The sequence below is a fragment of the Perissodus microlepis genome, chromosome 3 (genome assembly GCF_051167445.1).
Source record: "Perissodus microlepis isolate ML-2025 ecotype Zambia chromosome 3, ASM5116744v1, whole genome shotgun sequence".
Taxonomy (NCBI): domain Eukaryota; kingdom Metazoa; phylum Chordata; class Actinopteri; order Cichliformes; family Cichlidae; genus Perissodus; species Perissodus microlepis.
In genome coordinates, this window is record NC_140463.1 from 34,554,617 (window position 1) to 34,577,572 (window position 22,956).

At 39.5% G+C, this 22,956-nt stretch overlaps 3 protein-coding genes across 3 annotated transcripts; 1 reads left to right on the plus strand and 2 right to left on the minus strand.

Moving 5' to 3' along the window:
• The first annotated feature begins 1,613 nt into the window (after window positions 1–1,613).
• LOC146391305 (butyrophilin subfamily 1 member A1-like) lies at window positions 1,614–5,118 on the plus strand. Its single transcript, XM_084918550.1, has 9 exons — window positions 1,614–1,650; window positions 1,930–2,084; window positions 2,169–2,267; window positions 2,560–2,688; window positions 2,848–2,973; window positions 3,104–3,232; window positions 3,942–4,020; window positions 4,185–4,211; window positions 4,312–5,118. Exons 1-9 carry the CDS (start codon window positions 1,614–1,616, stop codon window positions 4,842–4,844), a joined length of 1,314 nt encoding a protein of 437 aa, XP_084774676.1. The 3' UTR covers window positions 4,845–5,118.
• Window positions 5,119–5,326: 208 nt separating this feature from the next.
• On the minus strand, window positions 5,327–12,027 carry LOC146391306 (natural killer cells antigen CD94-like). The gene is made up of 6 exons (XM_084918561.1): window positions 11,756–12,027; window positions 10,379–10,480; window positions 8,670–8,789; window positions 8,328–8,488; window positions 6,719–6,843; window positions 5,327–5,864 (listed from the first exon to the last, which is right to left on the minus strand). Exons 1-6 carry the CDS (start codon window positions 11,808–11,810, stop codon window positions 5,747–5,749), a joined length of 681 nt encoding a protein of 226 aa, XP_084774687.1. The 5' UTR covers window positions 11,811–12,027; the 3' UTR covers window positions 5,327–5,746.
• A 343-nt stretch (window positions 12,028–12,370) lies between these two features.
• On the minus strand, window positions 12,371–22,766 carry LOC146391307 (receptor-type tyrosine-protein phosphatase eta). Its single transcript, XM_084924171.1, has 11 exons — window positions 22,469–22,766; window positions 21,227–21,315; window positions 19,450–20,188; window positions 17,895–18,152; window positions 17,372–17,620; window positions 16,945–17,068; window positions 16,066–16,211; window positions 15,698–15,949; window positions 15,103–15,366; window positions 13,020–13,117; window positions 12,371–12,877 (listed from the first exon to the last, which is right to left on the minus strand). Exons 1-11 carry the CDS (start codon window positions 22,509–22,511, stop codon window positions 12,818–12,820), a joined length of 2,322 nt encoding a protein of 773 aa, XP_084780297.1. The 5' UTR covers window positions 22,512–22,766; the 3' UTR covers window positions 12,371–12,817.
• Between the last annotated feature and the right edge of the window lie 190 nt (window positions 22,767–22,956).

The following is a 22,956-nucleotide window of genomic DNA, read 5'->3' on the forward strand; positions in this document are numbered from 1 at the left end:
CAGAAAATCAACCAATTTAAATGAACTCTACCAATTCAGTTAAATATGCAGGTAGAATAAAGTCAGAAGCTTGTTGATGGCTACAAGAAGCATCTGGTCGAGATGCAACTTGCTAAGGAACATGTAACCAAATATTAGAGCCTGTGTGGATGAGAGAAAATCCTAAATAGATTGAAATGTGTGCATTTGAAAGTTGTTAAAGATCTATGCTGGATGATCATTCCAGCCCAGAAAAAGAACAGTGATGACCATGAAATTCATCCACATGATGAGTGTTATAGACAAGATGGGGCCAGTTACTGTAAACAAAGTGGCGCGTCATATATCACATTTGTGTAATATGTGTCAAGGCAAAGATAAGAGTTGCTAGGATTCAGTTTCACTACAGTCAGACTGAATCCAGTGATGCAGTAAGAAGTGAAATCACATTTTTTTTACTGTTTGAAGAATCTTTATCTTTTATGATTTTTTGCAACAACTGAAGTTTATAAAGCACAGATACTGTAAATGACTCTTAACACTCCTGCTGCATATACAGTTTACCAACAGCCACACGGAGTATCTGTTTCCCTCCCAGTCATAACCTGAAATTTATTGCAGTCATAAAAAGAAAAAATCACGCCATTATACCCTCACAGCGCCCTCGGTTACAGTGCTGCCAGGAAACTTTTCGTGTCAGGGGATTCTGCATGCAGATTTCCCTGTCATAAAGTTCAAAGATCAAACCGAGAGAGACACAAAAGGATTAGACCAACAGCAGTTGCTGTCTAGTCTTCGCCACCAGCAGAGCTGCACCAGCAACAGGTACGACATAATAAGCTCATAGTTTGTGTATTAGTTTAGTGTGTCTCTTTATACCTGAGGTCTGTGGGAGATGGTTTAATTTCAAATATGAACCATTATTTTATTTTATGAATTCACTGGCAAACATAAGGCAGGTTTGTGTTTTAATTTTGTGTTGTGTTGCTTTTTTTGTTTGTTTGCTTGTTTTTGTTCTTTTCTTTTTTTTAATGCTGATTTTCTTTTTACAGCTGTGTTTTATATCTAGCTTTAACTTTTTTCTATATTTATTATTATTATTATGATTATGATTATTATTATTATTATTATTATTATTATTATTATCAATTTAAAGTAATTGTATTATTTTATATTTGATTACTTGTAATCCTGTATATACATATACAGGATCACATATCTAACCTCCTAAGACCTGAACTCTTTCATGGCATTTTTAATTTCTCTTTGCTGTTTGGGCTGATTGGGACCTCATGAATGTAAAAACAAAGAATTACGTGATTTTTTTTTTTTTTTTACCTGATTTTTCTTTCTGAGAAAAATTAGATCCACATATGAGGACATTCGCTTTAAATTTCGATAGAACAGTGGCAGTATAATGTCCTGACGCCAGGTCGCCAGGATATAGTTTTAAAACTTGCAAATATATCTATATACATGTGTGTGTGTGTGTGTGTGTGTGTGTGTGTGTGTGTGTGTGCGTGCGTGCGTGCGTGCGTGCGTGCGTGCGTGCGTGTGTGTGTGTTTGTTTAGTTATATAATTTCATATTTTATCTTTTTCATGTGGTGTGTTTTTTCTCCACAGTGAGGAAGCCATGATGGAAATGAAAAGTATCCTAAAGCCCAAAAGAAGTACGTCTTTTTCTTCCTTGGTGTTTCATAGTGATACTTAGCACGCTTTTCTTGCCCATCTGATAACTATCAACCTTTGCGTGATGCGATACTGTGCGGACTGATACAGTATCTAAAATGTTTCCATTTACCAGAGCCATAAATCTATCACTATACTTTACACAGCCTCTGCTGGAAAGCTTTTATCTAAAGCTTGTATTTCCTGCTGCTTTTCTTAGTTTGGAAAAGCAGCATGACATTAACTGAGACTTAAAAGAGCTTTTTTTTTTATCCCTGCAGAGGTGAGCATGCTGCTCTCTGGGGAGGACAGCAGCGCCACCCAGAGCAGTTCCATCGGGGCCGTACGCTGGAACCTGCCCACCCATGATGAAAGCAGCCAGCCTCACAGCTCGGTCCCCAGCAGGCCCACCAACAGCCTCAATAAACAGTCACAGGTAAACCACATACTTCAAACAGCTTTTCTCTTCAGTTGGTCAGCGTCTGTTTGGCCTATTTGTGACCACCTCTGTCTCCTGCAGAAACAAACTCGCCAAAACAGCCTGAAAGATCTCCGCAGCCTGCAGGAGTGCGTGCAGTTTATCCAACAGTGGAAGGAACAGGTGGATCAAGTGTGCAAGGTAGAAACTGGCAGACTCTTAGTATAGCCAGATTTAAGAGTGCACAGACCAGACAAGGATCACAATAACAAAATATTTATTGTATGCAGGAACTCCATCACACAACAGCACTGACTGTATGGATGCTGATAGCTCAGCTATTCATTAACTCTTTATAGCTCACACCCTTCACCTTATAGCATATGTAGGATGGGCGTTACCTAAGATATACAATCCGATATAATCTTCCTGTATCTTTCTGTAGTTTCATGGTGTGACATACCACCTGACACAGTGTGATGTCTTTTAGCAGGAAGCTCTGGATCCAGGAGAAGGCACCACGAAGGATGCCCAGAGTTCACACGAGCGCGCCGAACGCAGTCTCGAGGAGAGCAGGAAGCTAATCCTGCAGTGGGCCGATGAGCTCCGCGATGTTGACATGGTCAGTATTTACAGACGCTGATGTGAGATCAGACCAGATCAGATTGACCCTTCAAATAAAACTGAATTGAATTAAATTGAAAATCCTATTTTGATATGCAAGGTGAAACGAAAACTGTTAAAATCTAACAATGTCGCGATTAATTCAATGTCCTTATAGCTCCTGAAGGAGACTCCCTGGAGACTCCCTGACAGTCACGAACACGAAACTAAAGACAAGGATGCCAGTGAGGTGGCACACATGAGGATCATGGAGTGGGCAAAGGAGCTGCAGGAGGCGAGCGAGGTGAGCAGGGGGTCACTAACCAGACACCTAACTTCAAATGTGTTTTACTTTTATGTCATTTATGTTTTGGTTGGTGTCACGCTTTTCAAAGTAAATGGAGGCAAATCTCAAGCGTTTGTTTGTGTTGCAGCGTTGTGGCGTTCAGAGCGATGAGCTGGGTAAGGTGCTGCGTGTGCTGACTCTGAAGAAGAACCGGCTGGTCAGGCTGATGCCTCTGTTGGAGTTCATCACCTGGTCGCTGCTCAAGGAAGGAAGCACGGTGAGAAACCTCTGCATTTCTACTGAATCAGCCCTTAAAAACATCCTTAAAACAATTCATGTTAATGCAGAAACTCTGGCATAAATTTGAAAATGAGATGAGGATGATGGCAAGATGTAAGTTTGAAGTGAAAGATAAAGATCTTAGAGGTTTGATAGCACACAAATAAACCAGTGTGTAATAAACCGGTTGTTCATTTCGAATGTCACGAAGGGCAGTCGTGGCCAGGTTGTGTAACAGCTTTATGCCATGTGTGATCCGAGTGAACTCTGCTCCTTCATTGCCCGCATCTATCAATGAAAGATCTCAGTGATTCAGTTTAACGACCCTAATCGGGCTCTGCTCTGATAGCACGCGTGTCAATGTCCCCCGTAAACGACGGGGCAGTCTGCAGATAAACTGTCGCCACATTTATAGATGATGGCGTGCTATTTTATCACAGCTCTGATTGACTCTGGTGCCTTGCTTTAGTTTATCAGTTTCAAATTAGGCTCCAATATTTCACCTGTCACTATTACTTGCAGTTTTTTGTGCAGAGCCGTGACCTTTGGGGCTGTAATTGAGTTTTATCTGGACCTAGATTTATGAGTACCTACTAGATTATTTATGCAGTGACTAAGCATGGCATAGGTTAGTCAGTCATAAGGAAATAGAAAGCAAAGGAATATAAAGTTAGTATGAGTTTCATTTTTATGTTTTTCCTTATCAGAAAATCGTCCCACAGTTGTGGCTCCTGGCAAAGCAAAAGTCCTGGGAAGCAGGAATTCCTCGATACATCCCCAACTCAGGTGTGTATTTTAAAATTTGCACCAAAAAAAACCTTGGGATTTTTCTTTAGCTTTTATTATGAATAATGATTCCGATGCTCAGAACAATTTGTGGAGGGGACTATTTTAAGAGCCAAATTCATCTCTTCTGCAACTATAATAAAACTCTTCATCTGTGTTTTCAGTTTGGGGGTGGATCTGCAGCGCAGCAGGTAACAACAGCCTCAGCTTTATCTCCATCCCATAAATCAACCAACAAACACCAAAGAACATGTGGTTTAATTAGCAATTTTATTTCCTTTCTCCCAACAGCTGATGTGATTCTTGACCCCATGACCAACCACCCATGGCTGCTGCTTTCAGATGACCAGCGTAAAGTCCAGGAGTCCTCTGTGGTGTCAGAGCAGCCTCAAAGCTCCCAGCGCTTCGACGACTGGCCCTGTGTGCTCGGCAGGGAGGGCTTCAGCAGCGGCCGCCATTACTGGGAGGTGAACATAGCCAATAACGGTTACTGGCGCGTGGGCGTGACCACCGCTGACTCTGAGCGGCACGGGAAGTTCACCATGACGCCAAAGAAGGGCTACTGGGTGCTGTGGCGCAGCACGCACAAATTCTACGCCTGCAGCAAGCCAGAAAAGGAGCTCCCCCTCAGCCTCGTGCCCAGGCGCATGGGGGTCTACTTGGACTACGAAGAAGGGCAGATCTCCTTCTACAACACTGAAACCAAGTCCCACATCTACACCTTCACTGGAACCTTTAGAGAGAAACTGTACCCTCTGTTCGCCCCATTGGATGGACGCACACTCATGACAATCATCCCGCCAAACAAAATCTCAGGGAAATGAGAGACAGAAAATCTCACTGGACTTTAATTTGACTCCACCTGTGAGGTCTAAGTCCATAATCGGTGATAATCCTGACCCTCTGTGCCTTTTTTTTGGCTTTAAAAAAAGTGTCTTTTCTTGGCAACTAGGGGGACAAAAATCACTCTAACTGAGATGTGTCAAAACAATTGCTTCTTGTATTTTTCCAAAGCGTACATAGGGTTGACTGTTGTCATAGCTGCTCAGACCTCACACGGTTGTAAAGAAAAGAAAAACCCAGAATATGCATTAAAAGTATAAAAGTAGGTCATTATTGAAATTAAAAGTGTGTGTTCTCACTTTCAAAACAAAATATTTAAAAGTTAATTTTGCTAAGTTTATCTTAAATATTAATCTAAAAAAAAGAAAAAAGAAAAGAATTTAAAATATTTAAAACTTTAGCTCAACAACTGAGCTTTAAAAAAAAAGCTATAAGCTACAATGCTAATGATGTTAATAGCAGGAAGACTTTATTGATATTTTCAGTCATAGCGTGCTAAATATAGCAAATACATTTCAGGACAATTCCGATGTTGCAGTTACAAACAGCAACTGCAGAAATGGGTAAATAGAAATAGAAAGATTTATTTTAAAAACCTGCAATTTAAAGAATAAGCTAACTCTGTCCAAAACTGAAGGCAACAACATGTTGCTTATTTTTTCGACATTTTGCCTCTTCGTACATGAATGCACTTTATAATGCACTTTCAATGGCAATAAATGTTTTATATGGCTGACTTAACGTCTTGTATTCCTATCCCTTTTGGCTTCTTTTCCTAAGATTCATAGATTTTAGAGTTGTAAACAGCTTTTTGTTTACCTTTTGTGTCATGCCAAATTGACATTGTAAGTAAACTGTGTGTAAAATAAATTGTAATTGTGTGTCAGTACTCCTTCTTACAAGCCCACGGTCCGTACTCTTCACAGTCAGCGGCGAACAGACTCGCGCCTCCCCTCAGGTCTGCGCAGTCCCTGTGATCAGCATCCCACTCCACCATCACCCTTTGAAACACACAGTGGGAGTGAAAACTCAGTGTTTAAAGCAGTACATGACAATAAACCTCATTAAAAAATATAAACTGTAAATATGTTACATAAGTAAACATATGTACAGTCACATATGGTCACGTTACATACAGTCAAGTGGATGTCATTTTGTGTGTGTTTGCCTTTGGATATGTGTGTCATGTATACGTGTATATTGTTTGTTATAATATTGTAATAAAGATGAACTTCACCTTAAATGTTTCTGTTTGTGTTTTCATTTTTTGATTGTGTTCTATTTGTATTTGCCTATACATTAGATAAAGAGATCATTTTTCATTTAATAAAAACGTTTTAGTGGCTAAAACAAGCAGCATCCTACTAATATTTATTATATTCTAAGAGCCATTTCTGGAGTTATTGACACTGTACTGTACAGTTTTTTGTTTGTTTCTTTTTACAAAAATAAATGTGCACAGTGTACCTCAGGAACAGCCTTCTCATCAGTGCATTTACACTACCACGGTCATCGGGAGTGCCGACAGCGCACAGCCCACCGACATTTTCTACTCCCGCCTCTAGAGGACTCTGCAGTCAGACTAAAAGCCTCGAGCAGCTTCTAACCCACAGGCAATCAGCCCCTGCTGCCTGTTACTCCCTCAGTGCAAATAGCTATGACTGTTTTGCATTTGCAGTCGCTGCAGCAGGCAAAAGTGTTCTGCAACTCCAGTTTTTAATAGGAAGACTTATTATTTGATATATTATTTTTTATATATATATTTTACTCCTTGCACTTTTATTTCTAATTCTTCCAAAATGAGTTCCTTAATTATACCGTATTATTTTTATTTTGTTGTTGTGATATGACTTACTGCATGTAGTGCTGGACTGCCCTCCCATCGCCCCACAGCCACTGACCCTCCTGCTTGGCATCTGTCAGTCCCACCCACAGGAAAGGAATCTGGGAGAAGTTCCTCATCACTCCTTGGATGAAATCCTGTGGTGGAAGCAACATTTAGGGATATCACTTTCATTTAACATCACCGACCACACACAGCCCACTTTGAAGTGAGCCAGAGCAGTGACACACCCCTTTCTGTAAGGTAGAGAAGATTAATCACACATTGAATCCCTCAGTCAACTTCTTATGAAAAAGTCTTTTTTTTCAACAGCATGTCTGAGTTTTTCTACACAATAAAGAAATACTTCTATGTTAAATGCAAGAAATTTGTCAGCACGACTGTTTAAGACTAAATTGTAAGTAATAAATGTGTAAATTTACAGAAAAAATAAACTGTCCCAGACTGTCCTGTAATAATAAAAAGTGTATTTGCTTTTTTCTTTTCTTTCTTTCTTTTCTTTAACTGCGTGGACTTGCTGTAAAACATAGAAATTTCTGTTGTAGATAGCACAACATTTTCAACTTTTTGTCATTTAAATGTTCATTTATTACTTAATTAACTTTAGTGTTGTATGAATGACTTCTGGGGATTTTATCAGTAGAAAATGCTGTAAAAACTGTAAAAATAAATAAATAAATAAATAAATTATAATATCTATGCCTTTCTTGACATTTTCCAAAGCCATCCAATGGGCTTGAGTCTTTGGCGGGCTGATTCTGGCCCCCGGGCAGTATGTTTGACAACCCTGCTTAATTTTCTGCCAGAAATTTTAACATTTTATTTATGTTTGTTACTATGAATAAAACAAGTGCTGGTACAGAAAGCTGACATCCACCCAGGTTGGGCCATTACTGGTTTAGCACCAGTTCTGCATTGGTTACTTAAAGAAAGCCCACATTTCATCAGTGGTCCATAGCACAAGCTGGGGTAACTGAAAGTCAAGGTGGGCAGAAGCTGTGGGATACATCTGGAAATTTCTTGTGGGAGTCCTTAGCAACGTCCAACTTTTAGTTTAGCACTTTGTTTGTTTTGTTTTGGGGGTGGGGGTTAAACTTCTTTTTATGCTAACTGAGACTCTAAAGGCCTCAGTTAGCATGTTAAATGTAAATATTTATGACATACAATTAGAAAAAGATTGTTTGGAAGGGATTGCATCTGAACAAAGTGCACGTGGAGGAGGGGTAATGATTTGGGCTTGTTTCGCAGACAAGTGACCTGGGGTCCCTGCAGTCACTGGGTCAACCATGAACTCCTACCAAAGTATTCAAAAGTCAAATTTGAGGCCACCTGTGTGACAATAAAACTAAATTGGGTCATGCAACAGGACACAGGCACAGCAGCAAATCTACAACAGAACACTGAAAAAGGAAAGAATCAAGGTGTTGCAATGACCCAGTCATAGCCCAACCTGATTTATAAGCTGTGTATAAAAAAAAGGCTTGCAAATCTCAACGAACTGAAGCGAGGCTGTGAAGTAGAGTGGGCCGAACGTCCTCAGCAGCTTAAAGTGGTTCTGATACGTACAACTTCAGAACTGTAAGTGTGTGTGCTTCACATGACTTGTGCATGGTGCGTTTACCATCTCTGCAGAGTCTTCGATTACAACCAGGCTGCTGTTGTGCTGCCGGCAGAACTCGGCGCTCTCATTCCATTGCCGATTTTCCTGCAGTCCGACTGAGAAGAAGTAGCAACGTCCCATCCACCACAGCCACTTTTCAGGGCACAAACTGCACCTTGAGTCTCCACATAAGAGGAAGAAACACTGATTTAAGTGTCAGATAAAACCCTGTAAGAACTGGAGCCCCACAGCTTTCACCACTCTGTGTGTGAAGCATATCACAGATGTAACCAGAAACACGCAGTGAATGCAGTGCTGTGGCAGATCACCTGTGTTCACTGTGTTTGAGATCATGTAAATCACCTTGAGTGACAGTGTGAAGCATCAGGTTCACATCACGCTGCTGTTTCTGGCACTGCTGCAGTTGCTCCAGCAGTTCCTGCCTTGATGTCTGACTTGCTTCTGGTGCTGCTGTCAATATGACTGACAAATATAAAAATAAAGATAAGAGCTGAGCACTGAAGGTCCACTACAGGCAGCAACAAAAAAAAATAAAACATCATGTCTTCCAGATGCTTCCAGAAACTAAAGCTAAAAAGCAGATTAGGATTACTTTTGCTTTTTTAAGCTACTTTAAATGCTGAGAAAGACAAATGCAATCATACCATAACCAATTTTCTTATAATAAATTAATATAACTGCATTTTTAATATTTCTTTTTCACATTTGGAGGAAATTTGAAGGGATGAACATGAAGGTGGAAACCACAGGTTTAGAGAGACAAACACAAACAGCAGAAAATAGTAGATTAAGTATGTTATATATTATGTTCTGCCAGGTTATACCCTCTGGGGGGGGGGGGGGGGGGGGGGGGTTCTCAAGTACCCCAAAGTTCCATCGTAGCACCCCTAAAAATAACCATAGTAATCATAATGTGTTTTAGTCTTATTTTCTGACGTTGTCTTCAAATTTTGTATTTTGCCGTCTTGTGTACTGGAGACTCTTTACCTGAAATATATCAAAACTGCAAATGCTTCTTACAAGGGGGAGGGGGGGGGGGCACTGCTGTGCCTTATAAAGTGTCTACTTATGTATGTTTGATTATTTAGGCTAAATGTCTGGAAATTATCACCTAATTTTATATTTTAAAGCCATCAGCCTGCTGCCATAGCTGCCAACCAAGGAGGTGGTTTACTTTATTATTTTAAGTGTTTTTATATATATTTTTTAAATAATGACAATATTAATTATTATTATTATATAATTATATTATTCTATTCATTTCTAGTTATATGCAATGTGTTTGCTTGTGGTTGTCAGAACGAAGAAGGAATACTTGCTGAAAAAATAAAAAAGTTAAATTAAATGCTTTTAGATATTTTTTTATGGAAGCGATGTGTGCTTTATAGTAACACACTCAAAAAATGTTAGTACGCACAGCGGCGTGTACTGATTTCCTCTTTTTTTGTATGTTTGTCACACTTAAAGGTTTCAGATCATCAAACACATTTAAATATTAGACGAAGTTAACACACGTCAACAGTTTTTCACGCATGGACATGTAGGCCCGGACACTCCCCCTCCCTTAATCATAAACACCTTCATTTCGAAACTTTGTTGCATTTTGAGTTTACTTGTGTTATCTTTTTCTAATATTTGGTGATCTGAAGCATTATAGTGTGGCAAACATTTAAAAAAAGAGGAAATCAGGGAGGGGGCGAACAGTTTTGTTCTGTTCTGTTCGAAACAGAACGTGTTGATATGAATTGATATGAATTTTATACAGTTCTCCGGATCTATTTCTCCACTGGGGTACATGATGATGATTTGTGCTGAGTCTGCACAATAAAAGGAGGATTTGTATGAACTCTGTATGTATGAACTACTTTCAGTTTGCTTGTTGTCCAGGTACATGGAGCAGCAGGGTGATTCTCCTGCATCTTTAATGATCATTTCAAGGCGCTGTATGCATGACCTTATGAGCAAAGGTTTGATCCTGGAATCGCCCCAAGTGTTTACAGATGAAATACTTCATGCATGTATCATTTCTATGCACGCATATTTAGACTCACCAAATAAAATGAAGGACAATAGGAGTCCTGCGATCAGGGTTAATGCTGCTATAGCAATAGCCACTCCAACTGTTAGATGACAAAACTGACAGGATCCTGCACCTGTAATGATAAAAGCTCAATGAACTGGTTCTTCTTTAGCCTACCTGAGCACTCAAAGCGATTTATACAACTCACCTCATTCACCCATTCACACAGACACTTTTATCTATGCTCTTTCTATGTAAGTGCTTTCGATCCAACAGTGGATGAATTACAGAGCAACTCGGGGTTAGTATATAAGGCCATTAGGCTGAAAATAAACATATATTAAAAATACGCCTAAGAGATAATAAAAACCAAATCAGCAATCTGATAAGGAACACACTGACCAGCACAACAACACCAAAAGACCTCAAAAACCACAGAAGATAGCTAAACAGCTTGTGATCTAAAGCATACCATATTATCTCTCAGACATGGTGGAGGTAGTATTATGGTAGTATGGCTGTAGGACTGGCTCACTGGTGTTTATTGATGATGTGACTGCTGATAGAAGCAGCAGGGCTCTACTCTCTGCTCAGATTCAGCCAAACCTGATCAGACGGTGCTCCACAGGGCAAATGGATCAAAGCATGTAGTGCAAAAGCAACCCAAGAACTTCTCAAGGCAAAAAATGTGACATTCTTCAATGAGCTATCTGTCACGATCAACAGAGCGTGCTTTACAGTGACTTGTTACTAAAGACAAAACTAAATGCAGCTGCAGTAAAGGCCCGGTGGGCACCTCAGGGGAGGAAACACAGTGTTGGGTGGTGTTGATGGGCTTTAAACTTCAGGCAGTCAGTGACTGTAATAGATTTTTTCACCCAAATATTAAGAACAATCCATAATTGTAAAATTAAGTTAGTCTGTCCAGTGAATTTGGAACCACTCTAAATGAGGGACTGCATATAAAAATGTCGGATCTTCTTAAAAATGAAAACAGTTTTTAAACCCCTTCAATTAAAGCTGAAAGTCTACACTTCAGGTACGTGTTGTTTGATTTAAAATCCCCAGAGAAAAAAACTAGAAAACCGGTTTTGTCCAAAATATTGTGGGCCCTTCAGCCGATGAACGCATTGGGAGCGTGGAGGCAAAAATACAGCAAGGAAAAAACTGAAATCCTGTTTCAATCACAAACAGGAGGTCATTTCACTTTCTAGACCACAGTAAGTGGTCATGTTAGTTTTAAAGAACTTCAATCATGAAAGGATGCAAGATAAATGTGCCTCTGATCACACCGAGGCCCATCTCCTTTGCAGAAACAAAGAAACAGATCATTTTTATTTTCAATATTAACTCATCAGACGTGTCCTGTTTTAAAGCCTTTCCTTTAATTGATTTTTTTAAAACTAACCTGCAAGTGTTTCCCTCTTAGCTTCATCGTCTCCGTGTCCTTGTGAAGACTCCATTGCTGCTGCTCGATTGTGGTTTTGCTTCAGCAGTTTCGAAAGCTTTTTTGGCTCACGTTTTCTTCTCTCTGATGCTTCTTTTTTTCACATTTACATGCTTATTTTTTAAAAAAATGTGATCACTCCACCCCTTCCTCATATTGCAGTTTGCTTTCTTACTCTGGAGTGTTAAAGTTATTACCGGCACACTGCAGAGGAAGCTGTGCAGAGAATAACAGCTTACACGCAGCGTGACTTAAGTGTTTTTTAACAGGGACCAGCTCACACCCTGGAAGTGTTATAGATGTTACATATGCAGGCGCAGAAGCACCGCCGACATTAAGCTTTGTGTTTGGTTTTATGCCTTTACCTGACCTCATAAAACTGCAGTATGTTCGAGGGCATCAGGTCCTCACTGTTGACGTATTTATTGTTCAAAAACTGAACAACGAGAGTTGTTTTTTGGAAAAAGGGGAAGTGTCTGCATGCATGTAGAATTAAGAGAACAAGTATACACAGACTGAGTTTTTTTTTTTTTCTTTTTTTACTGTTGATGTTGATAAAATCTTAACAGCTGGACAATCATCAGCAATTATGTGTAATATGATTTATGTTAGTCGACTTGGTATCATGGAAGATGCTTTAAGGTGTGACGTCAACCTTACACAAATATCTGTGTTACTGTGACATGCAGTGACAGAATCCAGACCACATTTAGATTATAGTGTGTTTATTTAAAACATCCTCGGCGTACAAAGTTCAGGTCGAGAAGACAAAAATAGAAGGTGATGTGAAAAAAAGAACAAATAAAATGCTGATTTTAATAATGATTGGTCATCTACTTTATTCCTATAGCCTATTAAAAATGAAAAAATAAAAATGAATCAATAAATGAATATATCTGCAGGTATAGTAATCACATATCACAATTCTGATCAGAAAAGTCGCTGTACATTTTACTGAAGCACAACCTTGAAGTTTTTATGACTAAATAGCAGGAAATACGAAGTGGCTTATCCTTGTTTCCTTTATTGCTCAAGACGCCACTCGATGCGCCCTTTCAACAGCGTACTGAATGTGTTGTTCAGCTGTAGCAAAACACAAACAGAAACAACACGATTAAAACAACGCACAATTGAAAACACAAAGCTGAGACCTTTCACCGAAGCCACAGCTCAGCACACTTGGCTAATCAAAATGCTGCTTATGTCCAAGTAGTGACAGATTCACCTCCTTAAATACTCCCTCCCTTGTTGTGCTGTTATCACACAGGAGAGCCTCGGACGAGGAGCACAGCATCGACAGGCTGATTTCCTTTAGGTCTGGAACTGGGAAACGAACAGAGACCGTGAGATGTGCAAACAGGAAAGAAAAAGGCATGCTTCCATTCATGGGTAAAATTTGCATATGGTGGAATAAATACAGCTATGGACAGAAAAATAAAAATCCTGGACTAGCTGGTCCGATATGTTTTCGCAGCCGTCACCTTTTGCTCGTATAGCATCTTGTTTTTTCTTTCTCTCACTCTGCCAAGCGAGTTTTCTATCAGTCATATAAAAGCTCACACTCACTGTAAATGGTAAACAGACTGGTTGCTATATAGTGCTTTTCTACACTTTCTGAGCGCTCAAAGTGGTTTACACAACTTGCCTCATTCACCCAGCAGGTGAGCAGAGCCTGTAAGCATTTCTCTGCTCTTTGTGAAATTTTGGGTCGCTGAAGGTGATTAAAATTGTTTTCATGATACGCTATTAGGTTAGATCTAAGACATAAATATCTTAACTGAAACCAGAAACGACTAAAGTGCATGTGGCAGCAGTGGCTCAGGAGGTAGAGCGGGTCATCTCTTGGTCTCTGGTTTGATTCCTGGCGTGTCAAAGCGTAGTTTTTCCAACTTACTAGAGTCCAATCCATCTATCATCAATCATGTTAGGTTAAAAAATTGGGACCGCCTGGTGTTCAAATTGAGTAAAAAAAAAAGAGATCTAAATAAGTACCTTTACATTTATTACCTCCTTTTTTAATCACTTATTTACTATTTACTTTATTTTGCAAAAATTGACCAGAGGGCTTAATTTGCTGATTTTCAAACTGCCAGTCTCCGTGAACTGTTTATCCAGTTTTGATAAGTGGCCTGGTATGAAATGCAATCATCAAATTTCAAATCAGATAATATTAACTCTATCTGTCCTCTACTTCGAGTCTGGATTTCACCTTTTGGGAAAAAAAAGTCAAGTAAAAAGCAAAGCTAGATAAAACACAATCATGTTTTTCCTTTTGGTTCCTTTCTGTGGCTCAGAACTTCTTTTTGAGGTGGAAAAATCCAGCCAGGCTAGACAGCTACTCGCTTACAATTCATGGGGAAAGCACAGCTGTCTAAATCTAATGGAGAAAGTGGCCAAGTAACTTTTTCAAAAGCCATAACTGAGTTCAGCTCCTTAAAAATTTAACATCAAATAAGAAATAGCCTATTTTATCTTGGAAGCAGAAAACTTCTGAACCAGAAGTCTCTCATACTCAGCGACAGATCTGTGACTGAGACTTAGGGACTATCCACCAGACACTGATTTTTGGCATTTTCTTATTTAAACTTAATGAACGATGTAAATACGTTGTCCTATTCCTTGCTTTTGAATATCTTTTGTTGTCTTCTTACACTTGTTGGCTTTTAAATGGGACCTAAGTGCAGTTTTCACCTCATGTGAATACTGGTGTTGGAACAATAATAATAAAAGAAGTTCAAACCTGACCCAGCCCATAATCATGCGTGAAGTACAGAAAGAAAGTCAGCTGTTTTCTTGTCACTATTTTCTGTACTGCGCAAGCTAATGAGAATCAAAATCCACGATGAAGTCAAGGAGTATGACTCCTCTTATTTCACTAAAATCTGAGCAAGCACTCGGCGATGGTGGCAAGGAAAAACTCCTTTTTAACAGAACCAGGCTCATCCAGGGGCAGACAATTTCCGTGACCGATTTTAGGCAGAGCTTTTTTTAATCTTGATATTTTTTTGGAAAAGTTTGCAAATCACTGATTAAAGTTTCTTCTCTTCAGTTTCCCACAATAAGGATTATTTCTACAGTGGCCCTGAAGGGTCAAACACACTGCAACTTGTGAAAACACCAGCATACAGAAAAAAAAACTGCAAAAGCACACAAAACAAAATGAAACTTTCAATGAAAGTTGAATAAAACACAAGGGAAACAGAATAAAACACCACGAAAGCTCAAAAAAGTGCAAGTGACGAGCTAACTCCTACCAAGTGTCACCTATCATGTTGTTAACAGTTTTTCTTCCAAGCTAAGAATCTTACCTGTGACTCCTGCACAGTCTGCTGAGGCACTTTCCCGTCCGTCAGCGATTGCGTACACACTGAAATTATAGGTGGTCCCTGATGTCAGGCCAGAAAATGTAAACGTGGTTGTATTAGCTGTATTACTCCAACTGTGACCCCAGAAGCTGGAGTTGAGATTAACACCATACGTGGGTGATGATGTGTTTTCAGGTGCGACCCAGGCAAAGGTGATGCTGTCCTTACTGACAGTAGTGGCTTTGGGATCAGTAGGAGGATTTGGCCCTAAAATCAAAGAAGATGGAGAAAATTAGAAAGCCATTTCTCATTACTATTTTGCAGTCAAGTCAGCCTGACATAAGAGTAATGAAGTAATGTTTTTGTGCTTTTATAAATCAGACTTGTATGAAATAGATCGTTTCTGCCACTGAAGTTTTTTTTTTACATTGACATCAGCATTTTAACTTAGCTCTGCGTGGAAATCTTTTTTCTCAGTGGCATAACAATCATTCACAGATTTGCTTTTTTAGAATAAGAATTGAGATATTTCTGCTTGTAAACATTGGTGGTGGCAACCAAACAACTCTGACCACAGAAGATGACAAAAGTGACTCACAGGTGAACATGGAGGCGGACACTGCCGTGCTGTTAAATTGTCCACTCACTGCATAGACGATCACAGAGTAATTGGCAGCATTCTTCAGATCATTGAATGTGATGCTTGTTGTTACACTTGTTTCGTTTATACAATCCTGGTTGAGACAGCAGTTGACTGTGAAATTTAAAGCGCTACCATTAGGAGGCAGCCAGGTAGCGGTGAGGGAGCTAGAGTTTGTCCTCAAAATCAAATTTGAAATCGGTCCAGGAGCTACAAAACAGACAAGCAGTCAGATTAGAGGCGATCAGTGTAGCGTAGGACAGTTCCCATTTATTTGTTTCTGTGCATCAACAATGAAATCAATCTGAACAATGAGAAAGAGTTACTTGTGAAGCTGTCGATCATTTCGGTTTCTCCCACCAGGTCTTCGTTGACCCGCACGGTCACATAGATGAATATATGTGTGGCCGGTGGCAGACCTGTTACTGGCACGCTGCTCTGAGTGGAAGTTACAGTTGTATTAAACAGGCTCCTGTCACAAAGAGAAACTGTTACTAAAGCTCATACCCAAAACTCCACTCTTCATTTCATCCAGCTGAACATGAAGATCTATTTAGCTGTAATAAGAAGATCTGATGGGACAGTTAACCTCAAAATCAGAAGCTACCTATCACCGCATCATTGTCCAGAAGGAGACATACACCGAACAGTGACCAGTTGGTCTAGTGACCAAATCGTGATTTTTGGAAATTGCCGTTGAAACTCTTTCACGGGTTTTTTATTTCATCGTGAATTTTGGAGGGAGGGCTTTGAGCCCTCAAAGACAGGCGCCGTAAAAACGATTCTCTCAGTTTGCCAAGCGAGTTATATTTTAAAACTTTAAAGGTTTATTTATTTCAATGATTAATTACTGAGGAAAATATAAAAAGTCAATGTATATCAATCAAAAACATGTAATAGAAATACATGGAACATTGACAGGAATTAAAATTTACATTTAAAGTCAACATTTAGGGCATTTTTGCAGCTGATCTCTCAAAAAAATAAAAGCTGGGCAACTCAAACAGCAAAGGAATCTAAATGACCAAACAACACAACAGGCTACATATGTGTATATTATTATTTTATTTTTGGCAAACTTCCTATATGTTAATCAATAAATCAAAGGGGTGCAAAACTTTGTCCTCACAGTCTGAGAAACATGAACTCTGCTTAGAGAAAAATGTGTGTGCATACAGTGTGGCTGGATTTCTACAAATACATACGCTCCATTCGTGTAGTTAGCTACCACAAGGATATCTGTGAAGTTTCCCCCAGGTTGATCCCATTTGACCAACATCGACTCTTTTGTGTTACCAGACACTGTCAGGTTGTAAACTTTATCAGGCTCTGAAATCAGGAACAAACAGATGAGCACAAAACAGACACATCCACCAGGAAAACTTTACAGGCGCCTCTCTTCACGTCAGCAGTGGCTCTCATTTGCCTTTGCTGATTTGAATTTCATGTTATGTTAGCAAGAAAGGACAAACTGTAAACCGCTTCCTCGTTTAGGCGTAAACAAGCTTTTCGGCGCCTTTCACTGGTTTCAATCACATATTACACTTCCTGCTACTAAAAGAAGAAAAACAGATATGAATTTTACATGCGTAGCACAGACGTATACACGACAAAGAATGAGCAAAAACTCACTGGTATACGCTGAGACGTGAGCTTCATAGCTCCATTTAGATGCGTCATTGACTCCCGAGACGACAGTGAAATTGTAGGGGGTTCCAGGTATCAAACCCTCAACCTTTTTTTTCTCTGTTCTCACTTCAACACTGGTGGTCTCGTAAGTCAGACGATAGAAATCCACGTTTCCCTCTGGTTTTTTCCAGCTCAGACAGACAGAGTTTTTCTCCACAGAACTGACTGTCAGGTTTGTGACTGCCTTAGGTACTGAAAAAAAACACAGATATCATCAGTGTCTTTTATGTTTTTTTAAACGTCAGGCTGAACCAGGCTCAGATGGGGAAAAGAAAGAAAAGAAAAACATAAACTTTGGGTAAACTTAAAATATACCATGTAGTGCAATAACGGCAAATTCGTGATCTTAAGTGTGAGTGTTGTTCTGGGTGTTTACATGATGCTGTTCGGGGTATATTATCAGAACTATAAGCAGGTGAACAGGTGCGTAAATAAATCTATATTTCTCACGTCCATTGAAACTCACTGGTGTAGAAGGTGGCGTTCTCTGGGTTGAGGTCTCTTTTACACTTGACGGGGAACACCTGGACCGAGTAGGAGGTGCCTGCTGTCAGGTTGGAGAGGCCACAGGTCAAATCAGTGACGTTAAACACCCATGTTTTGTTATCCTTTTGACCTTTGACCTCTACCCGATAATGGCTGATATCGCCCGGTGCAACCAACCATGTCAGGTTGGCGCTCTCAAAAGTTATATTGGTGACGTTGACTTGTCCCATGAAGCGATCTGTTTGAAAACATGATGAAGAATATTACTTAGACAGCAACGTGGAGGCAAGGACAAATGCCCCGAAGATACTAAAATAAAATGTGTGGTGTATAAAGCTTACCTCCTCTAAATGATTGTTTACACTACGTGTAATAAAGTCACCTACAGTTAAAGCAAATAAGGAATATTCAAGGGCTTTTTTTGGCAGGAAATATAAAGTGGACATTAGGATACAATGTTCTGAGCCTATAATGAATAAAAACATCATATATCTGAATATGACAGAATAAAACTACTCCTATTCTTTAACCTCCTAGGACTCCCAATCAGCCCAAATAGCAAAGACAAATTAAAAATGCATGCCATGAAGGAGTTCAGGTCTTAGGAGGTTAGATATAAGAAATACATGAATTTTTGGTCTTAACCTGTGTTTGACTGGTTTAGTAGGCCTACTCCTTTCTAGAACCACTACACTAAACAGGCAACTATGATTGTTATATGTAATTTTGCATTCAACACAATCTAGATCTGGATACTTGGCGAATTTAAAGTATTGCCTCAAAAAGGTCAATCATATAAGCCTAAATCTGATGAAGTGGCTAGATCATCACCAAAGTGAGGTGATTAGTGTTTTATATGCACTCAATCAGATTCAGTTAAGCTTTAGTTGCCAAACAAATGGTTTCATATTTGACTGTAGCAAACTTTCATATACAGAGGAGCTCAGAGGAGCTTGACTCAGTGACTGCATGACAAGCTGAATCATCACACCACCACCACCACCGTGCTTGATTGTTGGTAAGAGTTATTTGCACTGATATGGTGTTTGGTTTAATCCAAAAGAAGAAAGTGGAGATGATTGGCCGTGGTGATGTACATTATAGCCAGAGATCGCCACCTAGGTCTCACCTGTCCAAAGGACAGTTTTATTCAAATGGGGCTTTACAAACCTAAGCCATGCTGCCATGATGTTTTAGAGAGAGCAGTCTTTCTCCTGGTAACACCATACTTGTTCAGTCTTTTTCTAATTGTACTGTCATAAACTTTAACATTTAACATGCTAACTGTAACTCTATAGGTTCTTTGCAGTTTTATATTGCACAGTCTGACCGTGGGGTGAATTTGGCAACATGTCCACTACTTGCAGCACTGAGTTTAGACACACCTAAAGTGCTCACAGCATCTGGCTGTAACTTAACCTCTAAATTCCTAAATGGAAGCATTAAGCGTGGCCTTAGTTTTGACTGTAGTATTTTATTTGTGTGATAAATTAGCAGGTATCTGCATCTGTGCACCCATACAGTTTGTGACCTACCTTCATAACAAATAAATGGCAGACGCTCCAGGCAGCTCTTTTCAATCCACGGCCCAAAGCTGAGCATGGCCACACACGAGTCTTCAATGTAATTCTCATCATTACTGTCGTCTTCAGGTTCTTCTGGCTCCTGCACAGGCGACTTCTCACACTGTGCTGCTAATGGCATCTCAGCGGTCGTCCAGGGTGCACTTGTGGTGAAATATGTCATGTTTTCCATTCTTGTTACGTGTGTTGTACTTTCGTTGGTAACAACAGATTGGTCAGTGAAGTCTGGTGTGAATTCAGTTGTTTGAGCCGGGTTATCACTCCAACTTGTCACATTATGTCCTGATTGTGTTGTTGTCGTGTTGGGCGTTGTGAATTCTGCGTTTGTAGTCATGGGTGTTGTTGGCCTTGCTGGGCATGTGCAGGAGCAGCTGCAGCACACGGTTTTGTTGGGAGGTTTTGGGGAAGGTTTAGGCAGCGGCCAGCCAGGGTACCAGTTTTGGAAGGCTAGGGGATCCCCGTCGGCCCACTGAGTCCAGTTCATAATGGGGCTGCTGGAGTCACTGTTGTTGATATAGTGTGTGGTGAAGTAGCTTGCAACAGTGCTGGTTAAGTTGCTGGTGGAGTTGTCGATAGAGTTGTTTTTGAAGTTAAAGTTCTTGCGAAGACCGATCCAGTGGTCAGAGGTGATGTCCCGGGCAAGGGCCTGAATGTTGTCTGGAGTCAGTGTCACCAGCTCTTTGAAGCAGGCCTGGCCACACACAAAAAGCTACTGTCAGTCTTTTATAGATGGGCCAAAGACTGGAGAGCATTTCATGTTATGAGATGGTTTTCTTTAACAATTTAGATTAAACTAAATCTATAAAGTTGAGAAAAATGACAGGAAAAGCGCTACAAATTTATATACTAGTAGATTTTGTCTTAAGTCTTAGACCAGTGTTTAAAATTGCTCACATATACCAACAGATGTGGCTCATGGCTCTAAACTGCAAGATGATGTTTGATACAGACATACAACCTGTGCTAAAGATATATCCGCCGCATTTAGACACACAGGTAAGCACATAGTCGACACAAGCACAACTAAAATAACTTTTTTGCTTCAAATATAACCTGGTACGTCAGTTTTGCATACTGAATGCCTATTGCTAGCATTTAGGCTATTCTAAGTTAACAAACAGCTGCTAGTGTAATCCATAACCAAGGTTTCCAAATGTTAGGCAAGTCATGTTTCTATTATTCCTGTGATACAAGTGTACAAAAAGTAAAATTTCCTTTGCCACTACTTTGTAGGTATTGATATCCTTTCATCAAAGGGAACCCAAATCCATTCAGGCCGTAATTGGAAAATATAAAAAAGGGTCTGTTTGATCCTGAGGATGATCTCAAACCCAGTAACGACCACCAGGAAAAGAAGTTGGAAAATACTGGTGGTCACCTGTCTCTTAGTAGATACACCTATGGTTTTAAAATCCTATGTTGCCTTGTTCTTTAGTTATCACATTCACAAGATTTTCAGAAAACCTGACCTCTGACCTTGAGTTCACGGTCACTGAGATTCAAACTGAGATTCTTAGCAGATGCACCCAGGATATCAATTTCAAACTCCTATGTCAGTTGCTTCTCGAGTTATCGCATCCACAAACTTGCATTTCCACACTGCCAACCTTTTTTAAATTCCATATTGAATCCCCTCTCACATATCTGCCTTAGTGAATAAAACTGACATGGTATAGCTCAGCTTCATGCTTCAGCCCGTTAGTGCATAAATTTCAGGTTTAGCCTGTACCTGACAGTAGTTTCGGGCGTCAACCCAGGTGAGATTTTTGCGCTGGATGAAATACTCTCGCTGTGCATCGCTGTACATCGACGTCAGAGCTGAGGAAGGAAACGGCAGGCAAAGGTTTGCTTGTTTGTTTTTTTACAGGCTTTCCAAGTTATCAGTCAACCAATCAGGAAGCATCACTAGCTTTTTTTCCAGAGTTTTCGCAACGCTGGCGTCATCTTGTATTTGCGCTATGCTTACAGAGACTATAATATCATGTAGTGTAGTGAGTGGAATAACAGAGATCTAAGAAACATGAACGTTTTCAGATTAAAATACCTTTAAATGGTGACTATAAGAACACGTTCACACAAACATGCTCCCAGTCCTATTACCCACACTTCAGTATCATCTTTGAACAAAAAGTAGTGTTTTAAAGTACAGATGAGGACAGAATTATTATCCACACTATTTAAAACATTTTTAAAGTATATCTCCAAGTGTTGTCAGACAGTGCATAGAATCTTTAACACTAGTATTCCAAACATCTTAATTTTTATATTAACATTATTTTATTGTTTTACTGTTATTTCCCCAAAATTATCAGGGTCAATATTATTAGCCTCCATCTTGCTAACAGTCAATCGTGTACCTTTTTTTGCTGGATAACAGGCTTCGTTTATGGTAGTTTTAAACTAGCCTCACAAACGTCTGAGAAATCCCAGGGTTAGGGTTTGTTCTGTACTGTGTGGCTCTCTTTGATTTTCTTGATTATGTTTCTCATTCCAGTCCTTGACACTTGGAAAAAGGTGTCATAGCTTTGTATATATCCATCTCCTGCTTTGTGACCATCAACAATTACTTTTCTCATTTCTAATTTTTTTGTTGTTGGTGGTGGTGTTTGTAAATCGGAAGACAACCCTCAGGTTTAACTTGATTTTACAAGAACTAAGCGTTATAAAGTTAAAGCACAGCACTGAACAGCAGTGGTCTGCATTATGGCTCAAATAAAACATGGGTTTCCACGCAGAATTGAGTACAGGGTGCAGAGAAGCCAAAACGTAATGTTCCCACATAAGGACACAAAATCTCAGGAGGTTAATAAACTGACAAATAGATTAATTATTGGTCAGTTATTACATATGATGAAAATACAGAACTATCATATTCCTAAAATTCTGGACTTGATGTCTCCTTGTACACTGTCTCACAAAATATTTTCTGACATACAGATCAAATTTTTAAAAATAAACTACAAATACTCACCCCAGCACAGAAAAATACAAAATTTCACCTGCAACTTCCCCATATTGGTGCTCTGTACACTTCCAGACTGATACTGTATTAGAAGGAAAACTAAAAAAAAACTAAAAAAAACAAAGTGACTAAAAACTCCAGCTAATCAAAAACAACAGCCTAAAGGTGAATATTTGATGGCTCACCACTCACCCAGTCTACAGACGCATCTCTTGTGACCTCTCGGTTTGTGATGCGGGCAAATAGAACAGATTATAAACCCCACATTTGACTGGTGTCACAAGGCTCCATTCAACTGTAGGAACCTTTAGATAGCATCAGTTTTGCATTTATAATCCAGACTTGCAAAGCACAGAAAAATATTTGTTTATGCTGTCCAACAGAACACAAAACCACAGTGATCCTTATCGCATTTATTTTACGTTAAAGCTTAAAGTTACAAGTAATTAGTACAATACAAAAGTGAAAAATAACAGAAAAATATAGAGAAACCCTCT